The sequence below is a fragment of the Microcebus murinus genome, chromosome X, assembly GCF_040939455.1.
Source record: "Microcebus murinus isolate Inina chromosome X, M.murinus_Inina_mat1.0, whole genome shotgun sequence".
Classification (NCBI taxonomy): domain Eukaryota; kingdom Metazoa; phylum Chordata; class Mammalia; order Primates; family Cheirogaleidae; genus Microcebus; species Microcebus murinus.
Window position 1 is genome coordinate 118,545,306 of NC_134136.1, and position 23,302 is coordinate 118,568,607.

Genomic DNA, 23,302 nt, shown 5'->3' on the forward strand with positions numbered 1-23,302 from the left:
GCATACAAATATTTTCAAATATTACAACAGATAATGAGAAATAAATAGGCAAAAATGAAGTGCTACCTTTTTCAATTTTCATTCTTATGTTTGGACTCTCATAGTAGTTATCCCAACTCTTCATTTGCCACTAGGTCATATTGCCAGGTTCTCCTATATTATTATATAACCATTCATATAGGAATATTTTAGTGTCTTCAACTGAAAGCTCAAGGGCAGACATTTTTGTGCTCCCCACTTTCCTAGTGTATCATGCACAGAACATACATTGTATTTTCAAAATGAACAAACTGAGCCAGCTACTAGAGCTCCCCACAGTAGCCTGCCTCACTGTATCACAGCATCATGCTGAAGTGTAAGCGGCACACAGAAGTCCAGCCTAGGCTCTACCTAATATGACCTGATCATATTTATGAATATTTTCCCTTTTTAATCCCACAGCAATGAAAAGCTGTGCTTGGCAAGGCAGAAATAGAGAAAAGCTCAAAGAAGAAAAAACAAGTATTTATAAGCAAAATCACTTCATCTTAAGAAAGTCTGAATTTTATTTAGCATTATATCTGAGGCACTAATGATAATACAAGAAGAAACTAAAGATCAATCCCACATTCAATTTTAAGAAGTCTCATGATTATGAAAGCATGCAGCCTGTAACCAATCTTGAAAGTATGCAGTGTCATGTATTTATAAGATAGAAAATATACTATGGGGACTTCCTGTCAAAAGGAAATGGTCTGAATATCTGCAAAGTCTTTCCAATCTGAACACTTCAATACACATTCTACTGTTTTTCCCAATTCCAACCTAGAGCTCTACAGACAAAACAAACAATACAGAAAGCTTTTTTGGGCAAATGAGCCTCTGGAAAGTGTGATATTGGCTCTGAGAAACAAGTACACTGACCTAGTGTTCAACCAACATAATGTTACCAAAAGTCTGAAAGCCTCGGTACTTAACATCTCAGACTAGATCAAGGAGACAGTTCTCTTTAAGCTACAATTTCATTACATAGAAAATCACCGTTCTTCAGACAGCAAATTCACACTATACTACTAAGTATTTTAAAGTGATTTTTACCTCTCAGTGAATAAGGGGCCAATTAGGATCTTTCAGAAAGAAAAGGTTGATAAGATGAATCAGTGATTCAACTATATGTACCCTCAAAGTAATTGGCTTTGCCCAGGCTGCCAGGATAAACAAAAAAATTATAAGCTTACACATAAGAAGGTACTTTTAAAATTACAAATACCAAAAAAAAGGACAGATACCAAAAAAAGGGAAAAGAGCTTTAGACATGTAGTATTCCCTTAGAAGACCTTTTTTGAAATGTACAGTTATTATATAAGAACTGCAGGAAAAAAAATCAACTTAAATTGATATTAAATTAAGTCAGTAGAATTTGTTTAATATCTTTAATAATTATATTCTTTCTAAAGCTTTCCACAAAATGGCATTACAGTTCTTCAACTTATTGAAAACATATCTTAAAAACAAAAAGTCAGCCCTAATATTAAAGCTATAATACAAATTTTTAGTTATTGGCACTATACCATAAAACACAATGAAGAACATCTTATTTAAATAAAATCATATTTCAATCCAACAGATTTTTTTTCTCTTCATATCTACACCCAATAGTGGTATTTTATAGGCTAATTTCTAAACAGACACAAATTTTTAAAAAATGATGAAAGCCATGTTTTGCTCAGGAATACTATTATTGTTCACATAACATATAGGTTGTTTAACAGCAGATACAAGTTTGCCAAGCTTCAGATGGCAAAATGCTAAGTTGTGGATTTAGTATTATCCAGCTAGTTGTTTCTCCTTTCCCTGGAGACTCTGGTAGCACATACTGTTGAGAGACCACCACCTTGTTGCCACCACTTCTCCTTACTGAATCCACTATAGTAGAACATCCATCCATGTCCTTAAGATGCAAGGCCTAGTAAAAAGCCTCCCACAAATCCACTGGATATCACGATGTTTTGTTTGATAAATTCTGTGGCCTGAAACAAAGTTTAAACAAAAATACTCTTAATTACTCTACAATGTGGATGAACCTTGAAAACATTATGCAAAGTAAAATAAGACAGACAAAAAAAGGACAAATATTATATGATTCTACTTATATGAATGATCAAATTCAGAGTTAAAAAGTAGAATAGAGATTATAAAGGCCAGGGAAAGGTGGAAATTGCGGGAATTACTGTTTAATGGGCACAGAGTTTGGGATGATGAAAAAGTTCCAGAAACAGATAGTGGTAATGATTGCACAGAAGTGTGAATGTACTTGATGCTACTGAATTGTACTTAAAAATGTTTAAAATGATACATTTTATGTTATATATATCTTACCACAATAAAAAAAAAAGGAAATTTAAAAAACAAACTCTTAGTTACTGAATCCAGAGTTAAGTAACAATTTTAGCTATTTTCTTCAATTCGATAAATATTCAGCAAAAATTCCTGTGAACCTACTACTGCAGGTGCCAAACACCACACAAAATCCCAGAAATGTCCATTACAAACAGAAGGGGCCTACAGGACACAGCTAGGCCCAGTAAGCTACTTGGCCACAGAGATAATAAGCATATGGGCAGAAATAACCTCACAGGTAAAAAGAAATCTACCTATAGGACAGATATAAGTGGTTCACGACCAACTTATTAACACAAATTATATAATAAATTGTCACAGCAGGCACAATTATATTTATTATTAGTCCATTTAGCCTGTAAGAAAAAATGTACATGATTAAAAATCACTTTGATAAAATGTTTAATCCAAAAAAACTCATGAGGAAGCCACTAGACAAAGCCAGACTATGATATATTCTGCCTAGAGGCTTTAAATGCCATGAAAGATGAGAGTGAAAAACCCCAGATGAGAAGACTGTTTAAGACTAGAGGAGACTTCAGAGACATGACAACCAAATGTAATACATAATTCTTAATTAGGAAAAAAAGCCATAAAAGATATTTTGTGGAAAAATTTTAATATGAACTATATATTATAAAATATTATTATATCACGTTAAGTATTTTTAAGAGTAATAATGGTATTTGTAGTTGTGTAGGAGAATATCCATATTCTTAGGAGATACACAGGGAAGTATCTAGGAGTGAAAAGTCATGACATATTAAATAGTTCAGCAAAAATATGTAAATCTCACCCACACACAGTTTATAAAGCAAATGTGGCAAAATGTGAACTTGGTGAATAGGTGAAGGGTATTTGGGTATTCACTCTATTTACCTTTCAACTTGGTTGAAATTTTCAAACTAAAAAATTGAGGGAGGTAAAAGGATAAAACAAAAACAAAGGCAAGGAAGTATTCAATTCAATTTTAAACAGAGTACAAAAAAGACGAAATATACATAAAAACATTAAGAAAACTAATATATTAATCACATTGATAAAATATATACATTTTCAAACTATTCTACTTCAAAAAAAGTTTTTTTTCTTTTTTTTTATTTCAGCATATTATGGGGGTACAAATTTTAAGGTTTCAAATAATGCCATTGCTCCCCTCCCCCCACGAGTCTGAGCTTCAAGTGTGACCATCCCCCAGATGGTGCAAATCTCACTCATTGTGTATATATGTACCTGCCCCCCTCCCCCGTCCCACCTGCCCAATACCCAATTAATGTAGTTCCTATGCATCCACTTAGGTGCTGATCAGTTAATACCAATTTGCTGGTGAGTATACATGGTACTTGTTTTTCCATTCTTGGGATACTTCATTTAGTAGTATGGGTTACAGCTCTATCCAGGAAAATACAAGAGGTGCTATATCACCATTGTTTTTTAGAGCTGAATAGTACTCCATGGTATACATATACCACATTTTATTAATCCATTCATGAATTGATGGGCACTTGGGTTGTTTCCACAGCTTTGCAATTATGAATTGTGCTGCTATAAACATTTGAGTACAGGTGTCTTTTTTGTAGAGTGTCATTGGATCTTTTGGGTAGATGCCCAGTAATGGGATTGCTGGATCAAATGGTAGATCTAATTGTATTGCTTTAAGGTATCTCCATATTGCTTTCCATAGAGAAAAAGAGTAGTTTTTAGTACATCTCTATGCACTGTACATGTACACATTTATAAAAACAGAGAAAAAATTTTGGAAAAATAATGTTTTCAGCTTTTACATGCAGATAGAAATGGGTGGGAGATGGGCAGGAGAATCTAAGTTAACCACCAAAAAATAATAATAATAATAATAATAATGACTGATTTAAATGGTGGCTTGATCCCAAATTAACACACTCTGAATATATAACCAAAAGATCATTTTTTTTAAAAAAGGAAGGTAATCCCCAGTCGCATTTTCTGCTAAGTGAGCCCATTAACAAAAACAAACAAAGAAAAGGAGCCAAAAGTGCATATCATCTTACTTCTTCAATTATGTTGTTGATTTCAGGTGCTGCTTTATTTGCTCGTTTCTTAATCTGTCTTTTTGCTTTATTTACATCTTTTTCAACTCTGTTCCAGTCGATCTGCACATAGCCACTGTGACTGGCAACCTGCAAAATGTAATAAAAACAGTTAATTCTAAACCAACTATGTTACTAACTAATCAATTACCCAAGAATATATGAACAATTAGATTTCAAGAAATCTATGAAACTAATAAGCAAGAAATTGCTTTTTATTCACTAATTTATTCATCTAACAGATACTGAGTGCCTACTCTGTGCCAAGCACTGAATATGGGAGACATAAGTTTCCACCCTGAGACAGCTTCAGGTCTGTTAGGGAAAACAGATATTAAGCATAAGTAACTACTTAGATATGATGAACACTGTGTTGAATACAGTAAGGAAAAAAAGATTCCAAAAACTGTATTATAACTGTACTATCATCTATCATACTTTTAGAATAGGAAATTAGCTAAAAAGATACCAAAACTATCCAGATTATATAGCTAATAAGAAATACCTTTTAATTAAATAGATATTTAATTATAAGGGGTCATGATGAGCCAATCAGTTATTAGGTCACTAAAGAAATTTAAGTAGCCTGATAAAAGCCCTTCACTAACTCTGACTCTTAAGAATACTTTCTGATAATTGCTTTTATAAGTATAAAAGAAATATGCTCTATACAAGTTTCATGCCATAAACACTTTTAATAAAACTAAATAAAACTATAGCTAAATGCCTATTAATAAGAAAAACCCTCATATGGTGGTACTGAGACACTGCAAAATCCAAACAGGAACAATAGCATACGTATAAGCCAGTACAGCAAGTCAGAGCCTCCAAATAATAGGATCAAAATATAGTCACGTGAGTAGTACACAATTAAGCCATATATGATTATAAATCACTTCATCAAGCTTATACTTTCTTTGTAATCTTTTAATGCAACACCGAGACTTATCTACACATAAAATAGATTAAATAATAAAAATATCTGATTTTATATAAATAGGTTGACTGGAAATCTTAGGTTCTATTTTCTCTGTGAGTGTGACTCCATAGAAGAATTTATTTATCTACATTTCTTCCTGTATTTATTCACCTATTACTTCAAACTCCACCCTCAGCAAAACACAGTGGTGATCAAATCCAATGACAAGTGAAAGCTTTTTGTCGTAGTATTTGACACAGCAATTTGAGTTACAGACGTGGAGGTGATGATGAACCTTACAGAAAGGAGCCTTTCCTGCATATAAATTGAAAAGACTTATAACTTACTTGCAGTAAGTAATCAAATTAGTTGATTACTTTGACGCTTTTGCAGTTTCACTTTTTGCTGAATTTCAAAACATCTTCTTACTCAAGCCAAAGCTTGTGAGAAGTACAAACATTTCATGTATGTATATGGCTTTATTTTATGGTTAGAAAAAAACAAAATTATTATCTATGCCACCATTCATCAGCAAACCCCAATTCAACTGTCATTTTCAAGCTTAACATTTTAAATTATGAAATCTTTTAAAAATCCCATGAGTTATATTGGTGATAAAATAAACAAAAAACTTCAATTATATTCCCTAGGTGACCCCTTATGTACCCCCCATCCCCAGCAAATGAATAAAGGAAGCCATTTAATGAGACAGGTTAAACAAATCCTCACAAACAGCGTTCTATACACTATATAAAAATATTTTTACACAGCCATTTGTCAGTGAAAATTTATAAATATGAGCTTATCTGAGATAAAGATTTTGCATAGTTTAATCTTCAATGTTTTGGGGGAAAATGTCAAACAGCTGCAGGGAAAATGAAAAACATGAGATGCTAACAATATTTATGCCTCTCTGGGTTCTCCTTCCCCAACACCTTCAAGCAGATACCCTTCTAGCTTGACACTGACCAGATCATTAAATTTATTTCTCAATACCTAGCTCTTCCAGTGGACTGTGAATCTCTTAGCATCCCCCCAAATGCCAGGCAAACAGATAAATGAGACAAATCGAATGAATGATAATAAAAGACAGTAAGTAAAGACTAAATCTCTATCTATGCTGGAGTAATCTGGTATTGTTGAACAAATTTCCTTAAGAAGTTCACTTCTATGCTTCCTTGGAAGCAGATCTGGTCAAACTGAAGAATACCAGTCCAAATTGAGCAGCATGCTCCAATGCAGAGATGACCAAGGAAAGCAATCTGCACCCCCCCCCCCAGTGGGATTCAGGTACATCCAACCTCATGAACAAATAATACCTTCTAAGAACTGACCAACCACACAGGACCCAATTCAGTCTTGTCCACCCAGAACTCATCAATTATAGGGAAATGCAAGCCAATGAATTGGGGAGAGGGTGGGGAAGTGATAACTGCTTTTTGAACAACATTTGACTATCCTACAACATTAAAATATTTAATGGAGTTAGGTAAAGTGGCTTCATTAGAATAAAAGCTTCCAAGTTAAAAATAATGCCAGGCTTTCAATAAAGATTCATGTCTACCAGAAAGCTCTAAACAGGTAGATGGGGCTTTTTGCTTGTGAACCTTACCATATGGTGATCTACCTAGGCCATTTCATTGGAGGAAATTCCCCCCACCTCCAACTCTATAACTTTAGATTATTTTTCTTGGACTGGTCAGATTTCCCAGAGAAGGAAAAGCCCCATATACACATTTAGAGCTTTCAGCAGTTTTTAGCGCTCAATTCTTAAATTTGAACAGACAACCAAGAATCATCAGGCATGGAGAAAGGCATCTAACATAAAAACTAGAGACCAAAATAAACAAAGAAGAGAAGAGGGGAAAAAAAAACTTAGAGGAACAGAGATTTTACAGGAAGAAGTTTTAAAAAATTGATCATTTATGTCCTCAAAGAGATTTAAAAAGGTAATGTACAACTGAAAGAGCTCCCAATGGCCAAAGCTGGAACAATCTGAGCAATAAAACAGTATTAGATTATAACCCAAAGTATAAAATCAATATCTATGAGTCCATACTGATATAAATAAATGATTGAATAAATAAATGGAGAAGAGAAAAATCTTCTAGCAGAAAATTTCTAAATAACTCCTACTCCTGATGTGTGGGCTATATAGAGTGACTTCCTTCTAAAGAATACCATACAGTATGGAAAGGGGGGAAAGCTGGTAGATTCTGTATATAGGGTTGGTGGGAATGTAATGGATGCAGACTTTCTAGAAGGTCACCTGACAATCAAAAGGCTTACATATATATATTTGCTTTATCTTAGACAAGTGTGCAAAGATGTGTATAAATAGCTAGTCACTGCAGTGGAGTTTATGAAACTGAAAAAATAAACTGCTAGATGAATATTCTGTGTAGATGCTAAGAATTCCATGCAGGACAGACCCTTTGGATCAACACTCTGCTGTCTATTGAGGCAATCATTTCAAACTAGCTTCTGATGATCTAAGGGAAACTTTCAGTCTCTGCCACTCTTTAAGAACATTCTATCTTCAAATTATAGAGGACAACTACACCATCTCTCACCAACCTTCTCAGTCTATAGACATGGAATTAAAATGGTTTCCAAAGATGCTAGTATTCTAGGATACAATGTATTTCTAAAGGTCTTATTGAAGGGACTGTCTTCTAACCACTGCATTGGTTGAAATGATGGGTTGAGGGAAGACAAGTTACACAAAATAAATACATTCCACCTTTTCCAATCTATTAAAAAAAAAAAAGGTATTGCATCCATGAAGGAAGAACAAGAAACAAGATGCTAAAGTCACATCAAGAAAAGAAACAAACAAAAAAGGAGCTCATGGAAATTAAAAATATGGAGCCGAAAAGAAAACTCAGTAAGATGGTAAGAAGATAAAGTTGAAGTCATCTCCCATAAAGTAGACCAAAAAGACAGAACTGGAAAATTGGAAAGAAAAAATGAGAAATTAGACAACCAGTCCAAGAGATCCACATAACAGGAACTACAGAAAGAAAAATGAGAAAAAAATAAAAGGCAAGAAATCATTAACTAAATAAATATTAAGAAAATTTCCCCCAGGGGCTTGAGGCAGGAGTTCGAGGCTGCAGTGAGCTCTGATTATGCCACTGAACTCCAGCATGGGTGACAGAGTAAAATTCTGTGTCTCCCCCCCCCCAAAAAAAGGGGGCTGGGCGTGGTGGCTCACGCCTGTAATCCTAGCACTCTGGGTGGGAGGACTGCTTGAGCTCAGGAGTTTGAGACCAGCCTGAGCAAGAGCGAGACCCCATCTCTACTAAAAATAGAAAGAAATTAGTCAGACAACTAAAAAATATATAGAAAAAATTAGCCGGGCATGGAGGTACATGCTTGTAGTCCCAGCTACTTAGGAGGCTGAGGCAGAAGGATCGCTTGAGCCCAGGAGTTTGAGGCTGCTGTGAGCTAGGCTGACGCCATGGCACTCTAGCTCGGGCAACAGAGTGAGACTCTGTCTCAAAAATAAAATAAAATAAAATAAAATAATAAAAAAGTAAAAAAAAAAGAGAGAGAGAGAAAGAAAATTTCCCCAAACTGAAAAATAGGCTCACAGCAAGGCATATCACTGTAAAAAAATCAGAACATGGGGACAAAAAGAAAATCCTGTAAGAATTTAGTGAGGAAACACACACACACACACACACACACACACACACAGGTTTAGGAATTAGAATTACTTTAGACTTTTAACAGTAACACCGTAAGTCAGAAGACAATGGAGCAAACCCAGCTAAATTATCAATCAAATGTGAATATGAAGAAATTTTCAAACATGCAAAGTCTCAAAAACTACACTTCCTGTGCTCATTTTCTCCAAAAGTTATTGGAGGACATGTCCCACCAAAACAAGAGAATATACCCAAGAAGACACAAGATATAGGAAACAACCCAAGACAAAAACAAAGGGAATATTCAGAATGGTACTGAAGGAAGATCCCAGGATAAGAGCTGTACACAAGGCCTAGAAAACAAGCAGAACAAAGGACTCTGGGACCAAGTTTGTCCAGAAGATTAAACTGACAAACTATTTGATGCATATGAGGACAATGAAAAGAGATTTAGACAACCAGGAGTTGGCTAAAGTAATCCCAAACTCTCTTGTAGAAATAACAGTCAAAAACCTTCCCAAAGATGGTTAAAGACATAAATTCACAGATTCAAGAAGTTCAGTGAATTCCAAGTAATGATCTAACGCAATTATGAAATAACAATACTAAGATGATGTGGGGGGAGGAGGCAGAAAGCATTCAGGTGTGTGAGATGGGGGGATGTGTGCAGAGAACAGAAGAACAGTTCAATAAATGATAAATTATCATATTCCATAGTGGGAAGCCAATAGTTAATACCTATACCATCGTCTATTTTAAGATGGCAGTGTGATAAATATCTACTGGAAAACACTATTATTACTATAAAAACTGTAAGTTCTAAATAAGCTAACAGTTATCTTAAAATATAAAGTCATAAAAATATTGATGGCAACTAGTCTAAAAGCCATTTGTTACTCTATTTCCACTTTCACTTTCCTTCTACTGAATTTTCAAGGCTAGTTATATTTGTGGGAAAAATTGGTTTGATGCAGACAGGGCCTGTGTTCTTCTGCCTTAGAGACTTCAAAGAATACGAGGACTACACACAGGAAAGTAGGAAATGGCAATGGCAAAACATGGATTTGAATGGCGCATATTAAGTGAACCAAAATGGACTTCTGAAAAATTGACATGCAGAGTAAATTAAAATATACAATTCTCTCTATTCTGTGAATATTTTAGGAAACTCTGCTTCAGTCCTGTACCCTATTGCACTAAACATAAATGACAACTGAATTTTCAAAACAGTTATAGAATTAAATATGTTCTTGATTCTATACAAACTCAAGTCAAAATCAGCTTAAATAAAATTCTCTACCGCACAAAGGCTGGCATATTCATCTAAAGAACGAAATTTAGATATTAATCATATTCTTTTTCACCTCTTACCACAATTAATAAGCAATTATTCCCAATAATGTCATAAGAGAAAGAATATTATGTATTTTAAAAGGCTGTTTAGTAAACAACTCAAAAATCTTTGCTTAACACATACGAATCCAGTTCCTTTGTACTTAAGGCAACTACTAGTTATTATATGATCAATGGCTTAGTTGCTAAAGTCAGATTTTGGTTGCTATGAACATCAATCATTTTTAAAATCTGGTACAACTGACAGTTCTCTGTATCTTTAAAATTGTTGCTAACATTCATTCCCAAGGATTTTCAATGTTTGGATTTACTATATTTAATCTTCAGAGAATGATATTTTTGGAAAAATATATGCCAAACAGACATGAATGCCAGATAGTATCCTGATAAACATTTTATAATGACAAAGCATTTTTAGACCTCATACTTAGAGGAACATGAACAAAACTAAAATTTCAAATCTACCTGCCACAGGAACAGAATTATAGATGATTTTTTTAAACTCAATTTTCCACTTTCTATATTATTATGGTTCTCTAGTTAAAAGAAAAATGGTAGAAATTGCTAGCAGTACTTTCCTCTGGGGAGAAAAACTGCATGGCCAGGAAACAGAAAAGAGACCTTTTGCATTTTATATACTATGTGTTGAAATGTTTATTTTGCTAGGGAGATGCTAGAAGGGAAATCTGGGTAAGTAATAAAAACATGAGGCACTTCAAATTTTAATAGTTATCTTTTTAATAGCTGGAATCAAACTATGCTTAAGGAACTTAGAAATATTTAAATTGTCGCCTTTCAAGACATGCCAGCTTTCAAAACTCATTATAGTTTTTCCATAAACTGATGCCTAAGAGAAAAATTCCATCTTTTATTAAAATGGACAAGAGTGTCTGGGCATGGTGGCTCACACCTGTAATTTCAGCACTTTGAGAGGCGGAGGCAGGAGGATTGCTTGAGACGAGACGTTCAAGACCAGTCTGGGTAATGTAGCAAGACCCCATCTCTACAAAAACTTTTTTTTAAAAAAATGGGACAGTAGTGTAATAGCTAAACTTGACTTTCTCAGTTCCCAAGGGCTTCCTATGTAAGCAGAGACAAGTGCCTAAAGCTCTGACATACCTGAAGGAGAAGAAAGCCACCACCTACTGCAGTTGCTGCAAGCTTTCCAACTTTCTGGAACAAAAATCCTGCACACCTTAATGAAAGAAATAACAAAAGATGAGAATAATCAATGATGTGATAAACCCTCTCCCTCTTCTACTTTTCATTGCTTTCCAAATAAAATCTGAATGTCTTCAATTTCTTTTGATCACATGCATTACCTGCTCAGAAACCTTTAATGTTTTCTTTTGATTATACAGGCTAGTCAAAAATGCACAATCTAAAATGTCTGAGATTTGCTTCAAAATAAAGGATGGAGAGAGGAGGAAGGGACTTTATAGGAAAAAAGAGTGGCTGCTGAAACTGAATGATGAGTACTCAGGAGTTCATTATACTCCTTCATTTGTATAAGTTGAAATTTCCCATAATAAAAGTGATTTTTTTTTGTTTTGCTTAATATAGTTAAGATGTTCCATACACCTGGCTGAGCCCAACTCTTACTCAAACCTTCTGTTCCAGCCCAATTAGTTTCCAAATAGGTCATTACCTTTCCTCAAGATATTAATCTCCCTGCTTCTAGTTGTTTCTGCCTAGCTCTGCCTATCTAAAGCTTTCCTACTCTTTGAGGTCCAGCTGTAGCTCCACCTCAATGACTATATTTCAGCCCACATTTCTCATGGCCTCCTTATCTATATCTATCTATTTTTATATGAAACCTGTTTTGTGTCTCATCTATCCTGTAGGAATGTCAGCCTATACTTCTTTTGTGATTAATTCTCTCCTTCAGTAAGCTCACATTCCCTTAGTATTCCAGATCCATACTGGGCAAAAGAATTCCAGATTTCTAACTCTAGCCTTCTGCACTGGGTTAATGGTGTTCCCCCACCCTCAAAATTCATGTCCTTCCCAGAGGCTCAAAATGTGACCTTATTTGTAAATAGGGTCACCAAAAAGGTAATTAGGTAAGATGAGATCATACTAGAGCAGGGTAGACCCTGAATCCAATATTAGACACAAGCTCACAGAGGGAGGATGACCATGTGAGGACAACAGAGGCAGAGATTGGAGTGATATTCTACAGCCAAAGAATGTCTAGGATTGCTGGCAACCACCAGAAGCTAGGAGAGAAACATAAAACAGATTTCTCTCCCACTGAGTCTCCAATAAGGAACCAGACTTGTTGACACCCTGATTTCTAACTTTTGGCCTCCAGAATTGTAAGAAAATAAATTTGTTATTTTAATCCACCTAGTTTGTGATACTTTGTTAAAACAGCCCAAGGAAACTAATAAATCTTCCTAAATGGAAAATTTACATTTAAAACTACATGATGGGTTTCTCCAGCATTCAGAATCACATATTCAAAATGTTCCAAAGTACATATCATCTTTCTAGCCAAACCAAGTATTGCTGAAGTCTTGCCATCTTATATTTATCTCAGACAATGCCTTCTTCATCCTTGGTACAATTGATTGCACAGTTCTACATACTATATCTCCAAAACATTCCTTGACTCTGTCTTCTCCTTTCCATTCTCAAGGCCATCATGACCTTACTTTCAGACCACTCTAAGAGCCCTCGAACTGGTCTTCAGACATCCCATCTCTCCTAGCAACTACTCATCCTGATGTTAGTTTTAATTTTTTATCATGATCAAAAACCTAGGGCTACCTACAGCTAAATAAAATCTCCTCAGCCTCCCATTCATGTCCTGAGTCGATATGAATTGTTAACTGGTTAGGTTAACACATATTTTCCTGATTAGGTTTCCTGATTAACCTGATTAGGTTAACGCTATTTCTCCTTAACATACACCACAATATCCTATCAATTTTATACCCTAAGAAGATGGCTAAAATTTACTACACTGAAACTAGTCATTGCAATAAATCACCTGTATAATATTAGAGTCCTATTACACAGCTCCTGGGCCAACAGCTGGTTATAATCCAAATGTATATACAGTCAGCCTTCTGTATCTGCAGGTTTCACACCCTCGGATTCAACCAAGGGAGGACCTAAGATATTCAGAAAAAAAACCAAAAACAATAAAAATAACAATACAGGCTGGGTGCAGTGGCTCACCCCTATAATCCTAGCACTTTGGTAGGCCAAGGTGGGAGGATGGCTTTAGGTCAAGAGGTCAAGACCAGCTCGAGCAAGGGCAAGACCCCTGTCTCTATAAAAATAGAAAACTTAGCCAGGCATGGTGGCACTGGCCTGTAGTCCCAGCTACTTGGGAGGTTGAGGCAGGAGGATCACCTGAGCCCAGAAGTTTGAGGTTACAGTGAGCTATGATCATGCCACCGCCCTTGGGCCCAAAGCAAGACCCTGTCTCAAACAAAATAAAACAAACAAACAAACAAAAACAGCAATAAAAAATAATACAAATAAGATTTTTAAAAATACTAATAAAAACCAATTCAGTATAATAACCATTTATATAGTATTTATATTGTATTAGGTACTATAAATAACTTAGAGATGATTTAAAATATATAGGAGATGAGCATAGGTTATATGCAAATATTACATCATTTTATATCAGGGGCTTGAGCATCCAAGGAATTTGTTATTGGGGAAGGGGCGGGGGTCCTGGAAACCAATCCCCTGCAGATACTGAGGGATGACTGCACTAATGTGTCCCTCAGTAGGGGAGTCAGCAACAAAGGCTCAGAAAAGGGAACAGAAGAGGCAAGCAGCAGCCAGGTCTCCACAATATTCCTGGGATGTGCTCCACAAGCAAATGGATCATTGCTTGATGGCATTAGTCACTAAAATGAACCTACTAACTCGTGCTGATCTGTCTCTAGGCTTTCCAAGCAAACTTCTGCCAATTATGAGGCTTCTCACCATGTCTGTCTACAAGGAAAAACCACACAATGACTGGTAATTCCATTTCTCAACTATTTTTTAGTTTCTTTAAAGATTGGGCATTAGGCCCTGACTCACATTGACTGACCTATGGCACCAAATTGTGAGCTTATTTAAACAGAGCGCCATGCCCTAAATTATGGGGATAGAGGTACCATCAGCCTGTGGAGAATCAGCTGCATGACTGGGGGGCCCTGACAGGTATCTCTCTTCTAATTGCAGGCTTTCTTCATACAGCAGCATTAATACACATCATGAATAAATATTGCACATCTGCATCACAGAATCTTCACAATGAATGTCTGTATCATAAAATGGCATTTACAAAAAAGACAAAGAGCTGAGTGTGCCATTGTGCCAAAGTGCATGTAAGATACAAATCAAAAACTTCAATTTTATACCTATCAAGTAGAAATATGTAAATATGTAAACTAAATCAATGTAAGATGAATTTGACTTAGAATCTAAGAAAAAATGATTATTCACAAGTTAAGCACCCTAACTTTAAAAATTCTCTATAGTCATGAACATTTTCAAAATAAAGGGTCGGATTGTTCTTGCCCCTCATTACCTGGCCAGCCTTTTATACAAAAAATAACAGAATTAGATCCATTGTAGCAATTGTGTAACACATGGTCTGAAATGTTAACTGGTTTAGGCTAATGCTTATTAACCACTTCTTAATGTATTACAATATTATTACAAAGTAAGCAATCAGACTTTTAATTCCAACATAGAACCAATGTTCTTCTACAGCTATTCTTCAAAGCATTATCATAATCTGATCATAATTTTTACTGAACATTTTACACTGCTCTCTACAGGGTTGACAATCCTAGAGGTCAGTTCTACTGTGGGAGTTTCTCAGGTTTTTCCAGTTGTCAGCAAGTAAAAATTTACATACAATTAACTCATATATTTCTTCCTATCTACCATCACTGAATCAGATCCACTACATCTGCTGAACTTGAGAAAGGGGAAAATGTAAAAGGAATTAAAAGAGTGAGGAGGGAGGAGTGAAACAATGGGTGGGCATGGAGGAGATCACCAATCCCAATAGGGAAGCCTCTGAATGTAGATTACACCAATTATAATTTTGAGAAAGCCTCAAAGTAGTGCTCTTTTGGAATTAACAATGTAGACCCACTGAATGTGCACAGTGACTCTGGCCCATGTATAAAAGGGCAGCAGTCAGGCCCCCAAATGAAATTTAATGAAAAAGATGTTGTTCTCACCAGCCAGTCACACCACCCATTACAATCTGGGTAGCTACTGAGTATTTTTCTACCATTGGTCCCGAACTGTGGCCAAACACTCGATTCCACCAGTGGTGTCTTCTCGCATACTCTGTTAAATCCAAGACTTCGTAAGAGTCGTCATCACTTTCATAGTCTTCAAGATACAAAATGGAAAAAATAAATTTAGAGTCAATCAAAAGTCAGAAATGTTCCACACATTTTTTTAAATCTGTCATATAACTCATTGTTACTTTTGGCCTACAGCTAAAAATGCCCAGATGAAAACTGAGTTTGTTAAACTCAATTCCTGAGCTGAGACCCTCAAGACTAAGAGCCTGACACTAATGCCCTCATCTCCTTTCCAAAGACCCACGGACCCGCCTGGGGTCACGGAGCCAGGGCCAGTTCAGTTACACAGCAGTGCGGGGTCACCCCCCAAATCTCAGTAGGGTCAAGGTCAGAACAGAGTCCATTTTCATCAGTGATCGGTCAGGAGCCCCACGAGGAGAAATCACTTCAGAGTCACGAGTATTAAAAAAGAGAGAGAGAGAGGTTTAAAGATGGAGACGAAGGGCCAAAGGTGAAGGTAAGACAGGAGGTAGGGGTGTGTTGAGGTAGGGGTCACTCCCCGTCCGAGTTCCGCAGAGAGGGGAGGGAGAAGTCTAGCTCGAAAGGGGTGCTCAAGGGGGCTGCCTCAAAAAAAAAAAAAAAAAAAAAATAGAGCTCCAGGTATCCTGGGGCTAGGGGAAGGAAGAGGCGCCCCGGGAACAAGGTCGAAAGCTGTGAGCCGCGTCCCAGATACCACTTCAGGCCCTGGCCGCTCACCTGGGGGAGGGGGATTCCGGGTCGCCATTATACCGCCGGCGGCCTGTTCTGGGGTGATCCCCGCCCACCCTCCTTTCGTCTGCACTTTAAGGGCCGCTCTAGGCCAAGGTAAAAGTCTATGGTTTCTTTTTTCCTCCTCCTCCTCCTTATCCGTCTTATCCTCCTCCTCCTTCCCCTGGCGCGTTGTCCTGTCCCCGCCCCCTTTTCTCAGCGGAGGACCTTCCGCGCAGGCGCAAGGTTCAGGGGCGGAAAGAAGGGCCGTCGGATCTCAGCCCCGCGAGGGCTTATGGGAGTTGGAGTCCGTTGGCCTCCGCAACTTGGGGTAGGGGGACCTTTCCCCCTAGAATTTTAATGATCTGAATTCCGTTATTTTATTTTAAAGTCTCCAGTCTGGAGGAATGGGGAGAAGGGCGCCGCTTGGCGGTATAAAGGGAAAACCAGCTTGGTACTGACAAAGACTCTCGTTAGCTAAACTTTGGTCAGGAGCCTCTTCTGAGCTCTCTTTTTGACCAAGCCTCCTTCTTGGGCCATCTTTGGCCTGCCTAGTCCAATGAGTGAGATGTGCCCCATCTGGGGGATGGTCATGCTGGAAACTCAGACTTGTGGGGGGAGGGGGGAAAGGGCATTTATTGAAACCTTAAAATTTGTACCCCCATAATATGCCGAAATAAAAAAAAAAGAATCCTGCTAAGTCAGTTAAGTGAGAATCCCCCCACCCTTAATATCTAATTACCCTCAATATAGGTTAAAATTCCTCATCCCCTACCCTTGATATCTGCTCACACTGGCTTGCCATCAGCAAGAATCCCATTAAACAGGCTTAGCAAGAATCTTCCCACCTTTGATGTCTCATCCACATATTGATCCGTTCACTCTCAGCATTGGCTGGCAATCCCCAGCTGTCTTTGCTGTATTCAGAATAAGCCCTATTGCAATAGTCCTGACACCTATTGCAATATCCTGAATAAAGTCTTCCTTACCATTTTGTTTGTTCGTTTATTTGCTTGCTTTTTGAGAGACCTGGTCTTGCTCTGTCACCCAGACTGGAGTGTAGTGGTGTGATCACTGCAACCTCCAAATCCTGGGCTCAAGGGATCCTCCCACTTTGGCTTCCTGAGTAGTTGGGACTACAGGTGTGCACCACCATGCCCAGCTAATTTTTTTAATTTTTTGTAGAGATGGGGTCTTGCTATGTTGCCCAGTCTAGTCTTCAACTCCTGGCCTCAAGTGATCCTCCCATCTCTGCTTCCCAAAGTGCTGGGATTGCAGGCATGAGCCACTGCGCCAGGCCTTTCTTGCCCTTTTAACAAGTATCAGATATTTTTTTATCTGGCCTAGCACTTGCACAGTGTAGGAATAATTTTTTAATGCTATTTTAAACACTATTAGAATTCAAGCGCTTGAGGAAAAAGGCTTTTAAAAAGAGATAAGAGAAATCCTGTTTCAAAGCATACTTTTCTAAGGATTCAAGGGTTCACAAAGGGACCAAAATTTTTCTAATTCCCTGCTGCTGGAAATTGGAACTTGTTTACCTACTCCCTCTCCACACTTTCCTGCCAGAAACCCAAGGGAGGCAGAGGAAGGCCTAGCAACCTCCTGAGTAACTCCTGACCTGGAAAGAGCACATAGTTTTTTTTTTTTTTGTTTTTTTTTTTGAGACAGAGTCTCACTTTGTTGCCCAGGCTAGAGTGAGTGCCATGGCGTCAGCCTAGCTCACAGCAACCTCAAACTCCTGGGCTCCAGTGATCCTTCTGCCTCAGCCTCCCGGGTAGCTGGGACTACAGGCATGCGCCACCATGCCCGGCTAATTTTTTCTATATATATCAGTTGGCCAATTAATTTCTTTCTATTTATAGTAGACACGGGGTCTCGCTCTTGCTCAGGCTGGTTTTGAACTCCTGACCTTGAGCAATCCGCCCACCTCGGCCTCCCAAGAGCTAGGATTACAGGCGTGAGCCACAGCGCCCGGCGAGCACATAGTTTTTTAGCATCATTTTTATTATTTAAATCTAACGAGGAACAAGATTGAGTTATTCATCTAGAAACCCCATGGAATTCTGTAGAATGAAAACCCATACTAAACACTGAAGAAGCTCAGGAAACTTCACCCCAAAATATGACTCCTTGGTATAAAGGGTATTTTGAATTAAAGGCCCTTGGGATCTATGACCAGCATTGAAAGGGGCTTTCCCTCTGGTTTAATCTTTATAAAACCAGACCCATCAAAAAGAGCAATCGACTTCTCTTCCCCTCCCAGTTATTTCAATATATTTCAGGAAAGAAGATCAAGAATACACTAGACCTGTCCCAAATCAATTTAAGATAATACCTGCTCTCTTGGTTAATTTAGTTTCCACAGAGAATTATTTACAAGTCAATCTGTTTCGACCCCCACCACAATCCATTCATTCTCCCAACTATCTATCCATCCTCCCCAGTAACCATTTATTGCCACAGAATTACCTATATTCCTCATTATCGCCTGCCCTATAAAATGAGAGTATATAAATTTCTGGACCCCATTAGGAAATTGGGGAATCACTGCATGATTCTTTCTGTGCACACAGTACAAAGGTAAATAAATCTTTCTCTTATTAATCTACCTTATTGTGAGTTGATCTTTCAGCATACCTTCTGGGGTGAAGGGGAAGTTTCCCCTCACTCCTACAACACCAAGCAGCTAACAAGTTTACATGAATCAGTAAACTCTAAATCTCTAAATCTAAACTCTAAAACTCTAAATCAGCTCTAAACTTGTTTTGAACTTACATTACATCCACATTTGCTGTACAATTAAACAAAATAGTCCTTTCAGTATTAGTTTTAATGGAAAAACAAGGAATTCTGGCATAAATTATATCACTTAAAATATTGACTTGCATAATTGCACTTAGATTTTCAAATCCTGGCACTTTTTTTTTACAATATCCTTATTTATTAATATCCTTATTTATGTACCTTGCAAGTTTATGTTTCAGCCAATTGTTGCCTGAGAAAGTAATTTTCCTTAGCATGTAATATCCCTATAAATTGAATGGCTTACCTTCATTGCCATTTGTATTATAATACTAATTTCTAGTAACTATTAAGTAACTTGTGTTCCTTTATGTCTTACAATATCCATGCAAATAATTAACCTGTTAGCTTCAACTATATGTTCTCTTTTAATATAAAATTAATCAGGCCGGGCGCAGTGGCTCGCATCTGTAATCCTAGCACTCTCAAAGGCCAAGGTGGGCGGATTGCTCGAGGTCAGGAGTTTGAAACCAGCCTGAGCAAGAGTGAGACTCCGTCTCTACTATAAATAGAAAGAAATTAATTGGCCAATTAATATATATAGAAAAAATTAGCCGGGCATGGTGGCGCATGCCTGTAGTCCCAGCTACTTGGGAGGCTGAGGCAGAAGGACCGCTTGAGCCCAGGAGTTTGAGGTTGCTGTGAACTAGGCTGATGTCATGGCACTCACTCTAGCCTGGGCAACAAAGTGAGACTCTGTCTCAAAAATAAGTAAATAAATAAATAAAATTATAACAAAAAAATATAAAATTGATCAGAAAGAGCCAATTATCTTTTGTCAGGACCCAATATGATTTCACTAATCTGTAGAGACTAGTAAGGACATGAGGACAATCCTGGCAATCATTTCATTTAAATTAATCTTCATGGAGATGGTTTGTAAGGTTGGAGATGGAGGAGCTGTTACAGCTCAACCAGGTTAATTGCCCTCTACTCAAGAGGAAGCCAAGACACTGAGACAGCAGGGGTTACAGTGGAGTAAGAGTTTAATATTGCAGGTGTGCCATTCTAGGAGACGGGAGGAATTTCTCACATCCCTTACTCTAAGAATTTGGGAGAAAGAGTTTTTAAAAATAGTTTGATGTGCAAAGGGCTAGGTAACTGATTGGCTGGGTTCAGGGTGGAATCATAGGGGTACAAAAATTGTCTTCTTGTGCTGAGTCAGTTCCTGGATGGGGGGGTTGCAAGATCAGTTGAGTCAGTTCCTTAGTATGGGCCACTGGTCTGGGTGACTCAGCCATTCAATCATTCAGACTGGAATGTAGGGCCTGGAAGATATCTCAAAAACTAGCCTTAGGTTTCACAAGGATGATGTTACCTATGGTAGCAATGAAGAAAGCTAAGAATCTTTTTGACCATGAGCTACATGACTCCTGAGTAGTAAGCAAGGAAAGCAAGCTAGAGAACAATGGCTGTTTATATATATTAGGTCATTAAATATGAAATGTCCAATTTTTGATCAAAAGTTTAGTTTATTGTATCTCAAACAAGAAGCAGTACAATTAATCAAAGTATGTGGCTGAACTATCAACAGTTTTGCCATCTTAATAGTAGCTTCTTTATGTCAACAGCAAAGAAGCCTAGAGAATGAGTGGTGATAAAATTGCAAAAGGTGTTTTCCACACCTTGTTGAGAATTGAATATTTTTCCTTGCAAGAGGTGGTCCAAAGCCTGGGAGAAGTGGTAGTCAGTTGGTGCAAGGTCTGATGAATACAGTGGATGACCGAGAGTTTCCAAGTCCAGATTCTGTAGTTTGAGCAGCGTTGTGTGACATGTGGTCGAGCGTTGTCTTCTAAGAGGATTGGCCTGTCTCTAATAACCAATCTCAGCTGCTTAATAACAAGCCTCCTCATCATTTCATCCAATTGGTTACAGTAGACACCTGCTGTAATCAACTGACCAGGTTTCATGACACTGTAGTGGATAATACCAGCACTGGACCACCAAACACATACCATTAGCTTTTTTTGGATGAATATTTGGTTTTGCACTGTGTTTCAGCACTTCATCTTTATCCAACCATTGTGTCAAATGCTTATGATTGTCAAAAAGAATCCATTTTTCATCACACATAACAATACAGTGTAGAAATGGTTGGCTTTTATGTTGTGACAGCAAAGAAAGGCAAGCTTCGAGATGATTCCTCTTCTGTTTCTCATTTAATTCATGCAGAACCCATCTATCCAGCTTCTTTACCTTGCCCATTTGTTTCAAATAGCTCAGTATTCTTGGAATAGTACGTCAAACCTTGCTGCTAAGTCACCCATAGATTGAGATAGATTCGCTCCCACTATAACTTTCAGCTCATCATTATCCACCTTGGTCGCCCATGTGGCTCATTTTCATCACCAAAATGGAACTTCTCAAACCCTTAACGTACTGTGCATTCATTAGCCACATCCTTCCCAAACACTTTGTTGGTATTTTGAGCTGTCTGCATAACATTGTTTCCACAACAGAACTCATATTCGAAAATAACACAAATTTTTGACATATCCATGGTTTGATAAAAAATTGCTCTAAAAACAATTTGAAAGATAATCTCAAGCCAAATCTTCTGTTTGAAAGAATGAGGGTATACCTTCACAATAAAAATAAAACAAGAAGTGTCAAAGTGAAATGTCAGAGATATCAACTGTCAAACAGTACTTAACGGAATTGGACTTTTCATACTTAATAAACTTTATATATATTTTAACTATGCCTATACCTTTGCAGAGTTCAGGTCCCTACCATAGTTCCCACCTTGTGGCCCTTTATTATTAATAAGTTTTTAAAGGACAGTTTCAGAGGGAGGGGATGATGAAAAACTCTCCTAACACAGGACAGAAAGAGGACACAATATAAGGGAGTGAAGTGTCTCAAAGAAGGTGATGACATTGGAAAATTTGGACAGGGTGGTCTAACAGGTCTAACACTGAAACAGGTCACTGTTTCACTACAGAAACAGTGAAATAATGTGCCCATTCTAAGGCGATTAAGTTCATTGTGTTGCTGATCCCAAGAAACAGCATTTTATCCACACATGACTAAAATTTTAAAAATACTGTTATGACTGAACCTGCACTCATCCTGTAACTCCCCAAACTCATACCTAAATTGAGAATGGGACTGAGAAAGATGCCTTGTTCAAGATTTTAAATCAAGCCCTGAGAGTAATTAAAGTGATCATTTCAGGACGTTGGTTAAAATTTTGTGAATAAAGGAAATAGATATTAAAGCAAATATGATATAAGGAAATCCTGACACTTTAAATGCAAAGTTTAGTTCTCTAAAGTTCCTCATCCTGTAGCCCCCAAAAGCAATTCAAAGACTGACTGGAGATGTTAGTGTTCATTTAAAACTCAAGAATCAGTTACTTTTTGTAAAACTACACTTTTCGGAAACAAAATGAATTTATGGGACATAACTTCAGATCTCCTCACTGAAATACTTTTCCAAAAATTACAGATTTGAATTTATACACTCCTTCTTCCCCATTGTTGGCCCATTCCTAATGAGGTGCCAAGAATAGAGAAATAGCAAATGACAGGCCACTGAAAGAAGAGAAAGGAAAAAAGAGAGAGAGAGAGACAAAGGAAAATTCTAACTTGGAAGAGCAAATTGGAGGGTGGACTAGGCCAGTGACAACCAAATGACAGAGTGACATATTAATATTTCTAACAATGTCTGCCAAATATGGAAAGAAGCCCACTTACCTATCAGGGAAATGGTATTTAGAATCAAATGGCTATGGAGAAATGAGGGACAGAATTAAAAATAACACTACCTTTAAAATTCTGTTAAATCAAATTTATACGAGGCCATTGGTTTGGACTGAGCTCGTGCACTAGGTCCAATAGACCAAACCAAAATGGAGTCACTAATGCTGAAGTTCCATGCCACCAAGCCAAAACTAAGTTGTTTATCTGACCTTTGGAGAAATCATAAGAAAGAGATAATAGCCAAATCCCTAAATAGGCCAGTTTTAGCAGGTAGGATAAGGAAGTCTCCTCTGCTTTAATCTTTACAAGGAAAGTGACTTTGAAATGACCAGTCCACAATTGTTCTCTGTGTCAGCTTTCCTAAGCCCTTTGAGCTGATGAAGCCAACCTC

General features: G+C 37.4%; 1 protein-coding gene across 1 annotated transcript; it reads right to left on the reverse strand.

Moving 5' to 3' along the window:
• Nucleotides 1–1,389: 1,389 nt before the first annotated feature.
• Nucleotides 1,390–16,614, reverse strand: FUNDC1 (FUN14 domain containing 1). Its single transcript, XM_012784392.3, has 5 exons — nt 16,412–16,614; nt 15,584–15,740; nt 11,493–11,568; nt 4,410–4,538; nt 1,390–2,009 (listed from the first exon to the last, which is right to left on the reverse strand). The coding sequence occupies exons 1-5, from the start codon at nt 16,437–16,439 to the stop codon at nt 1,932–1,934; spliced, it is 468 nt and encodes a 155-aa protein (XP_012639846.1). The 5' UTR covers nt 16,440–16,614; the 3' UTR covers nt 1,390–1,931.
• Between the last annotated feature and the right edge of the window lie 6,688 nt (nt 16,615–23,302).

Coding starts and splice junctions, on each gene's coding strand:
- FUNDC1 (XM_012784392.3), bottom strand. CDS start 16,439: ATGGCGACCCGGAATCCCCCTCCCCCAG. Junction 15,741..16,411: donor CCGGAATCCCCCTCCCCCAG/GTGAGCGGCCAG, acceptor TGTATCTTGAAG/ACTATGAAAGTGATGACGAC. Junction 4,539..11,492: donor GTGGCTTTCTTCTCCTTCAG/GTATGTCAGAGC, acceptor TACATTTTGCAG/GTTGCCAGTCACAGTGGCTA.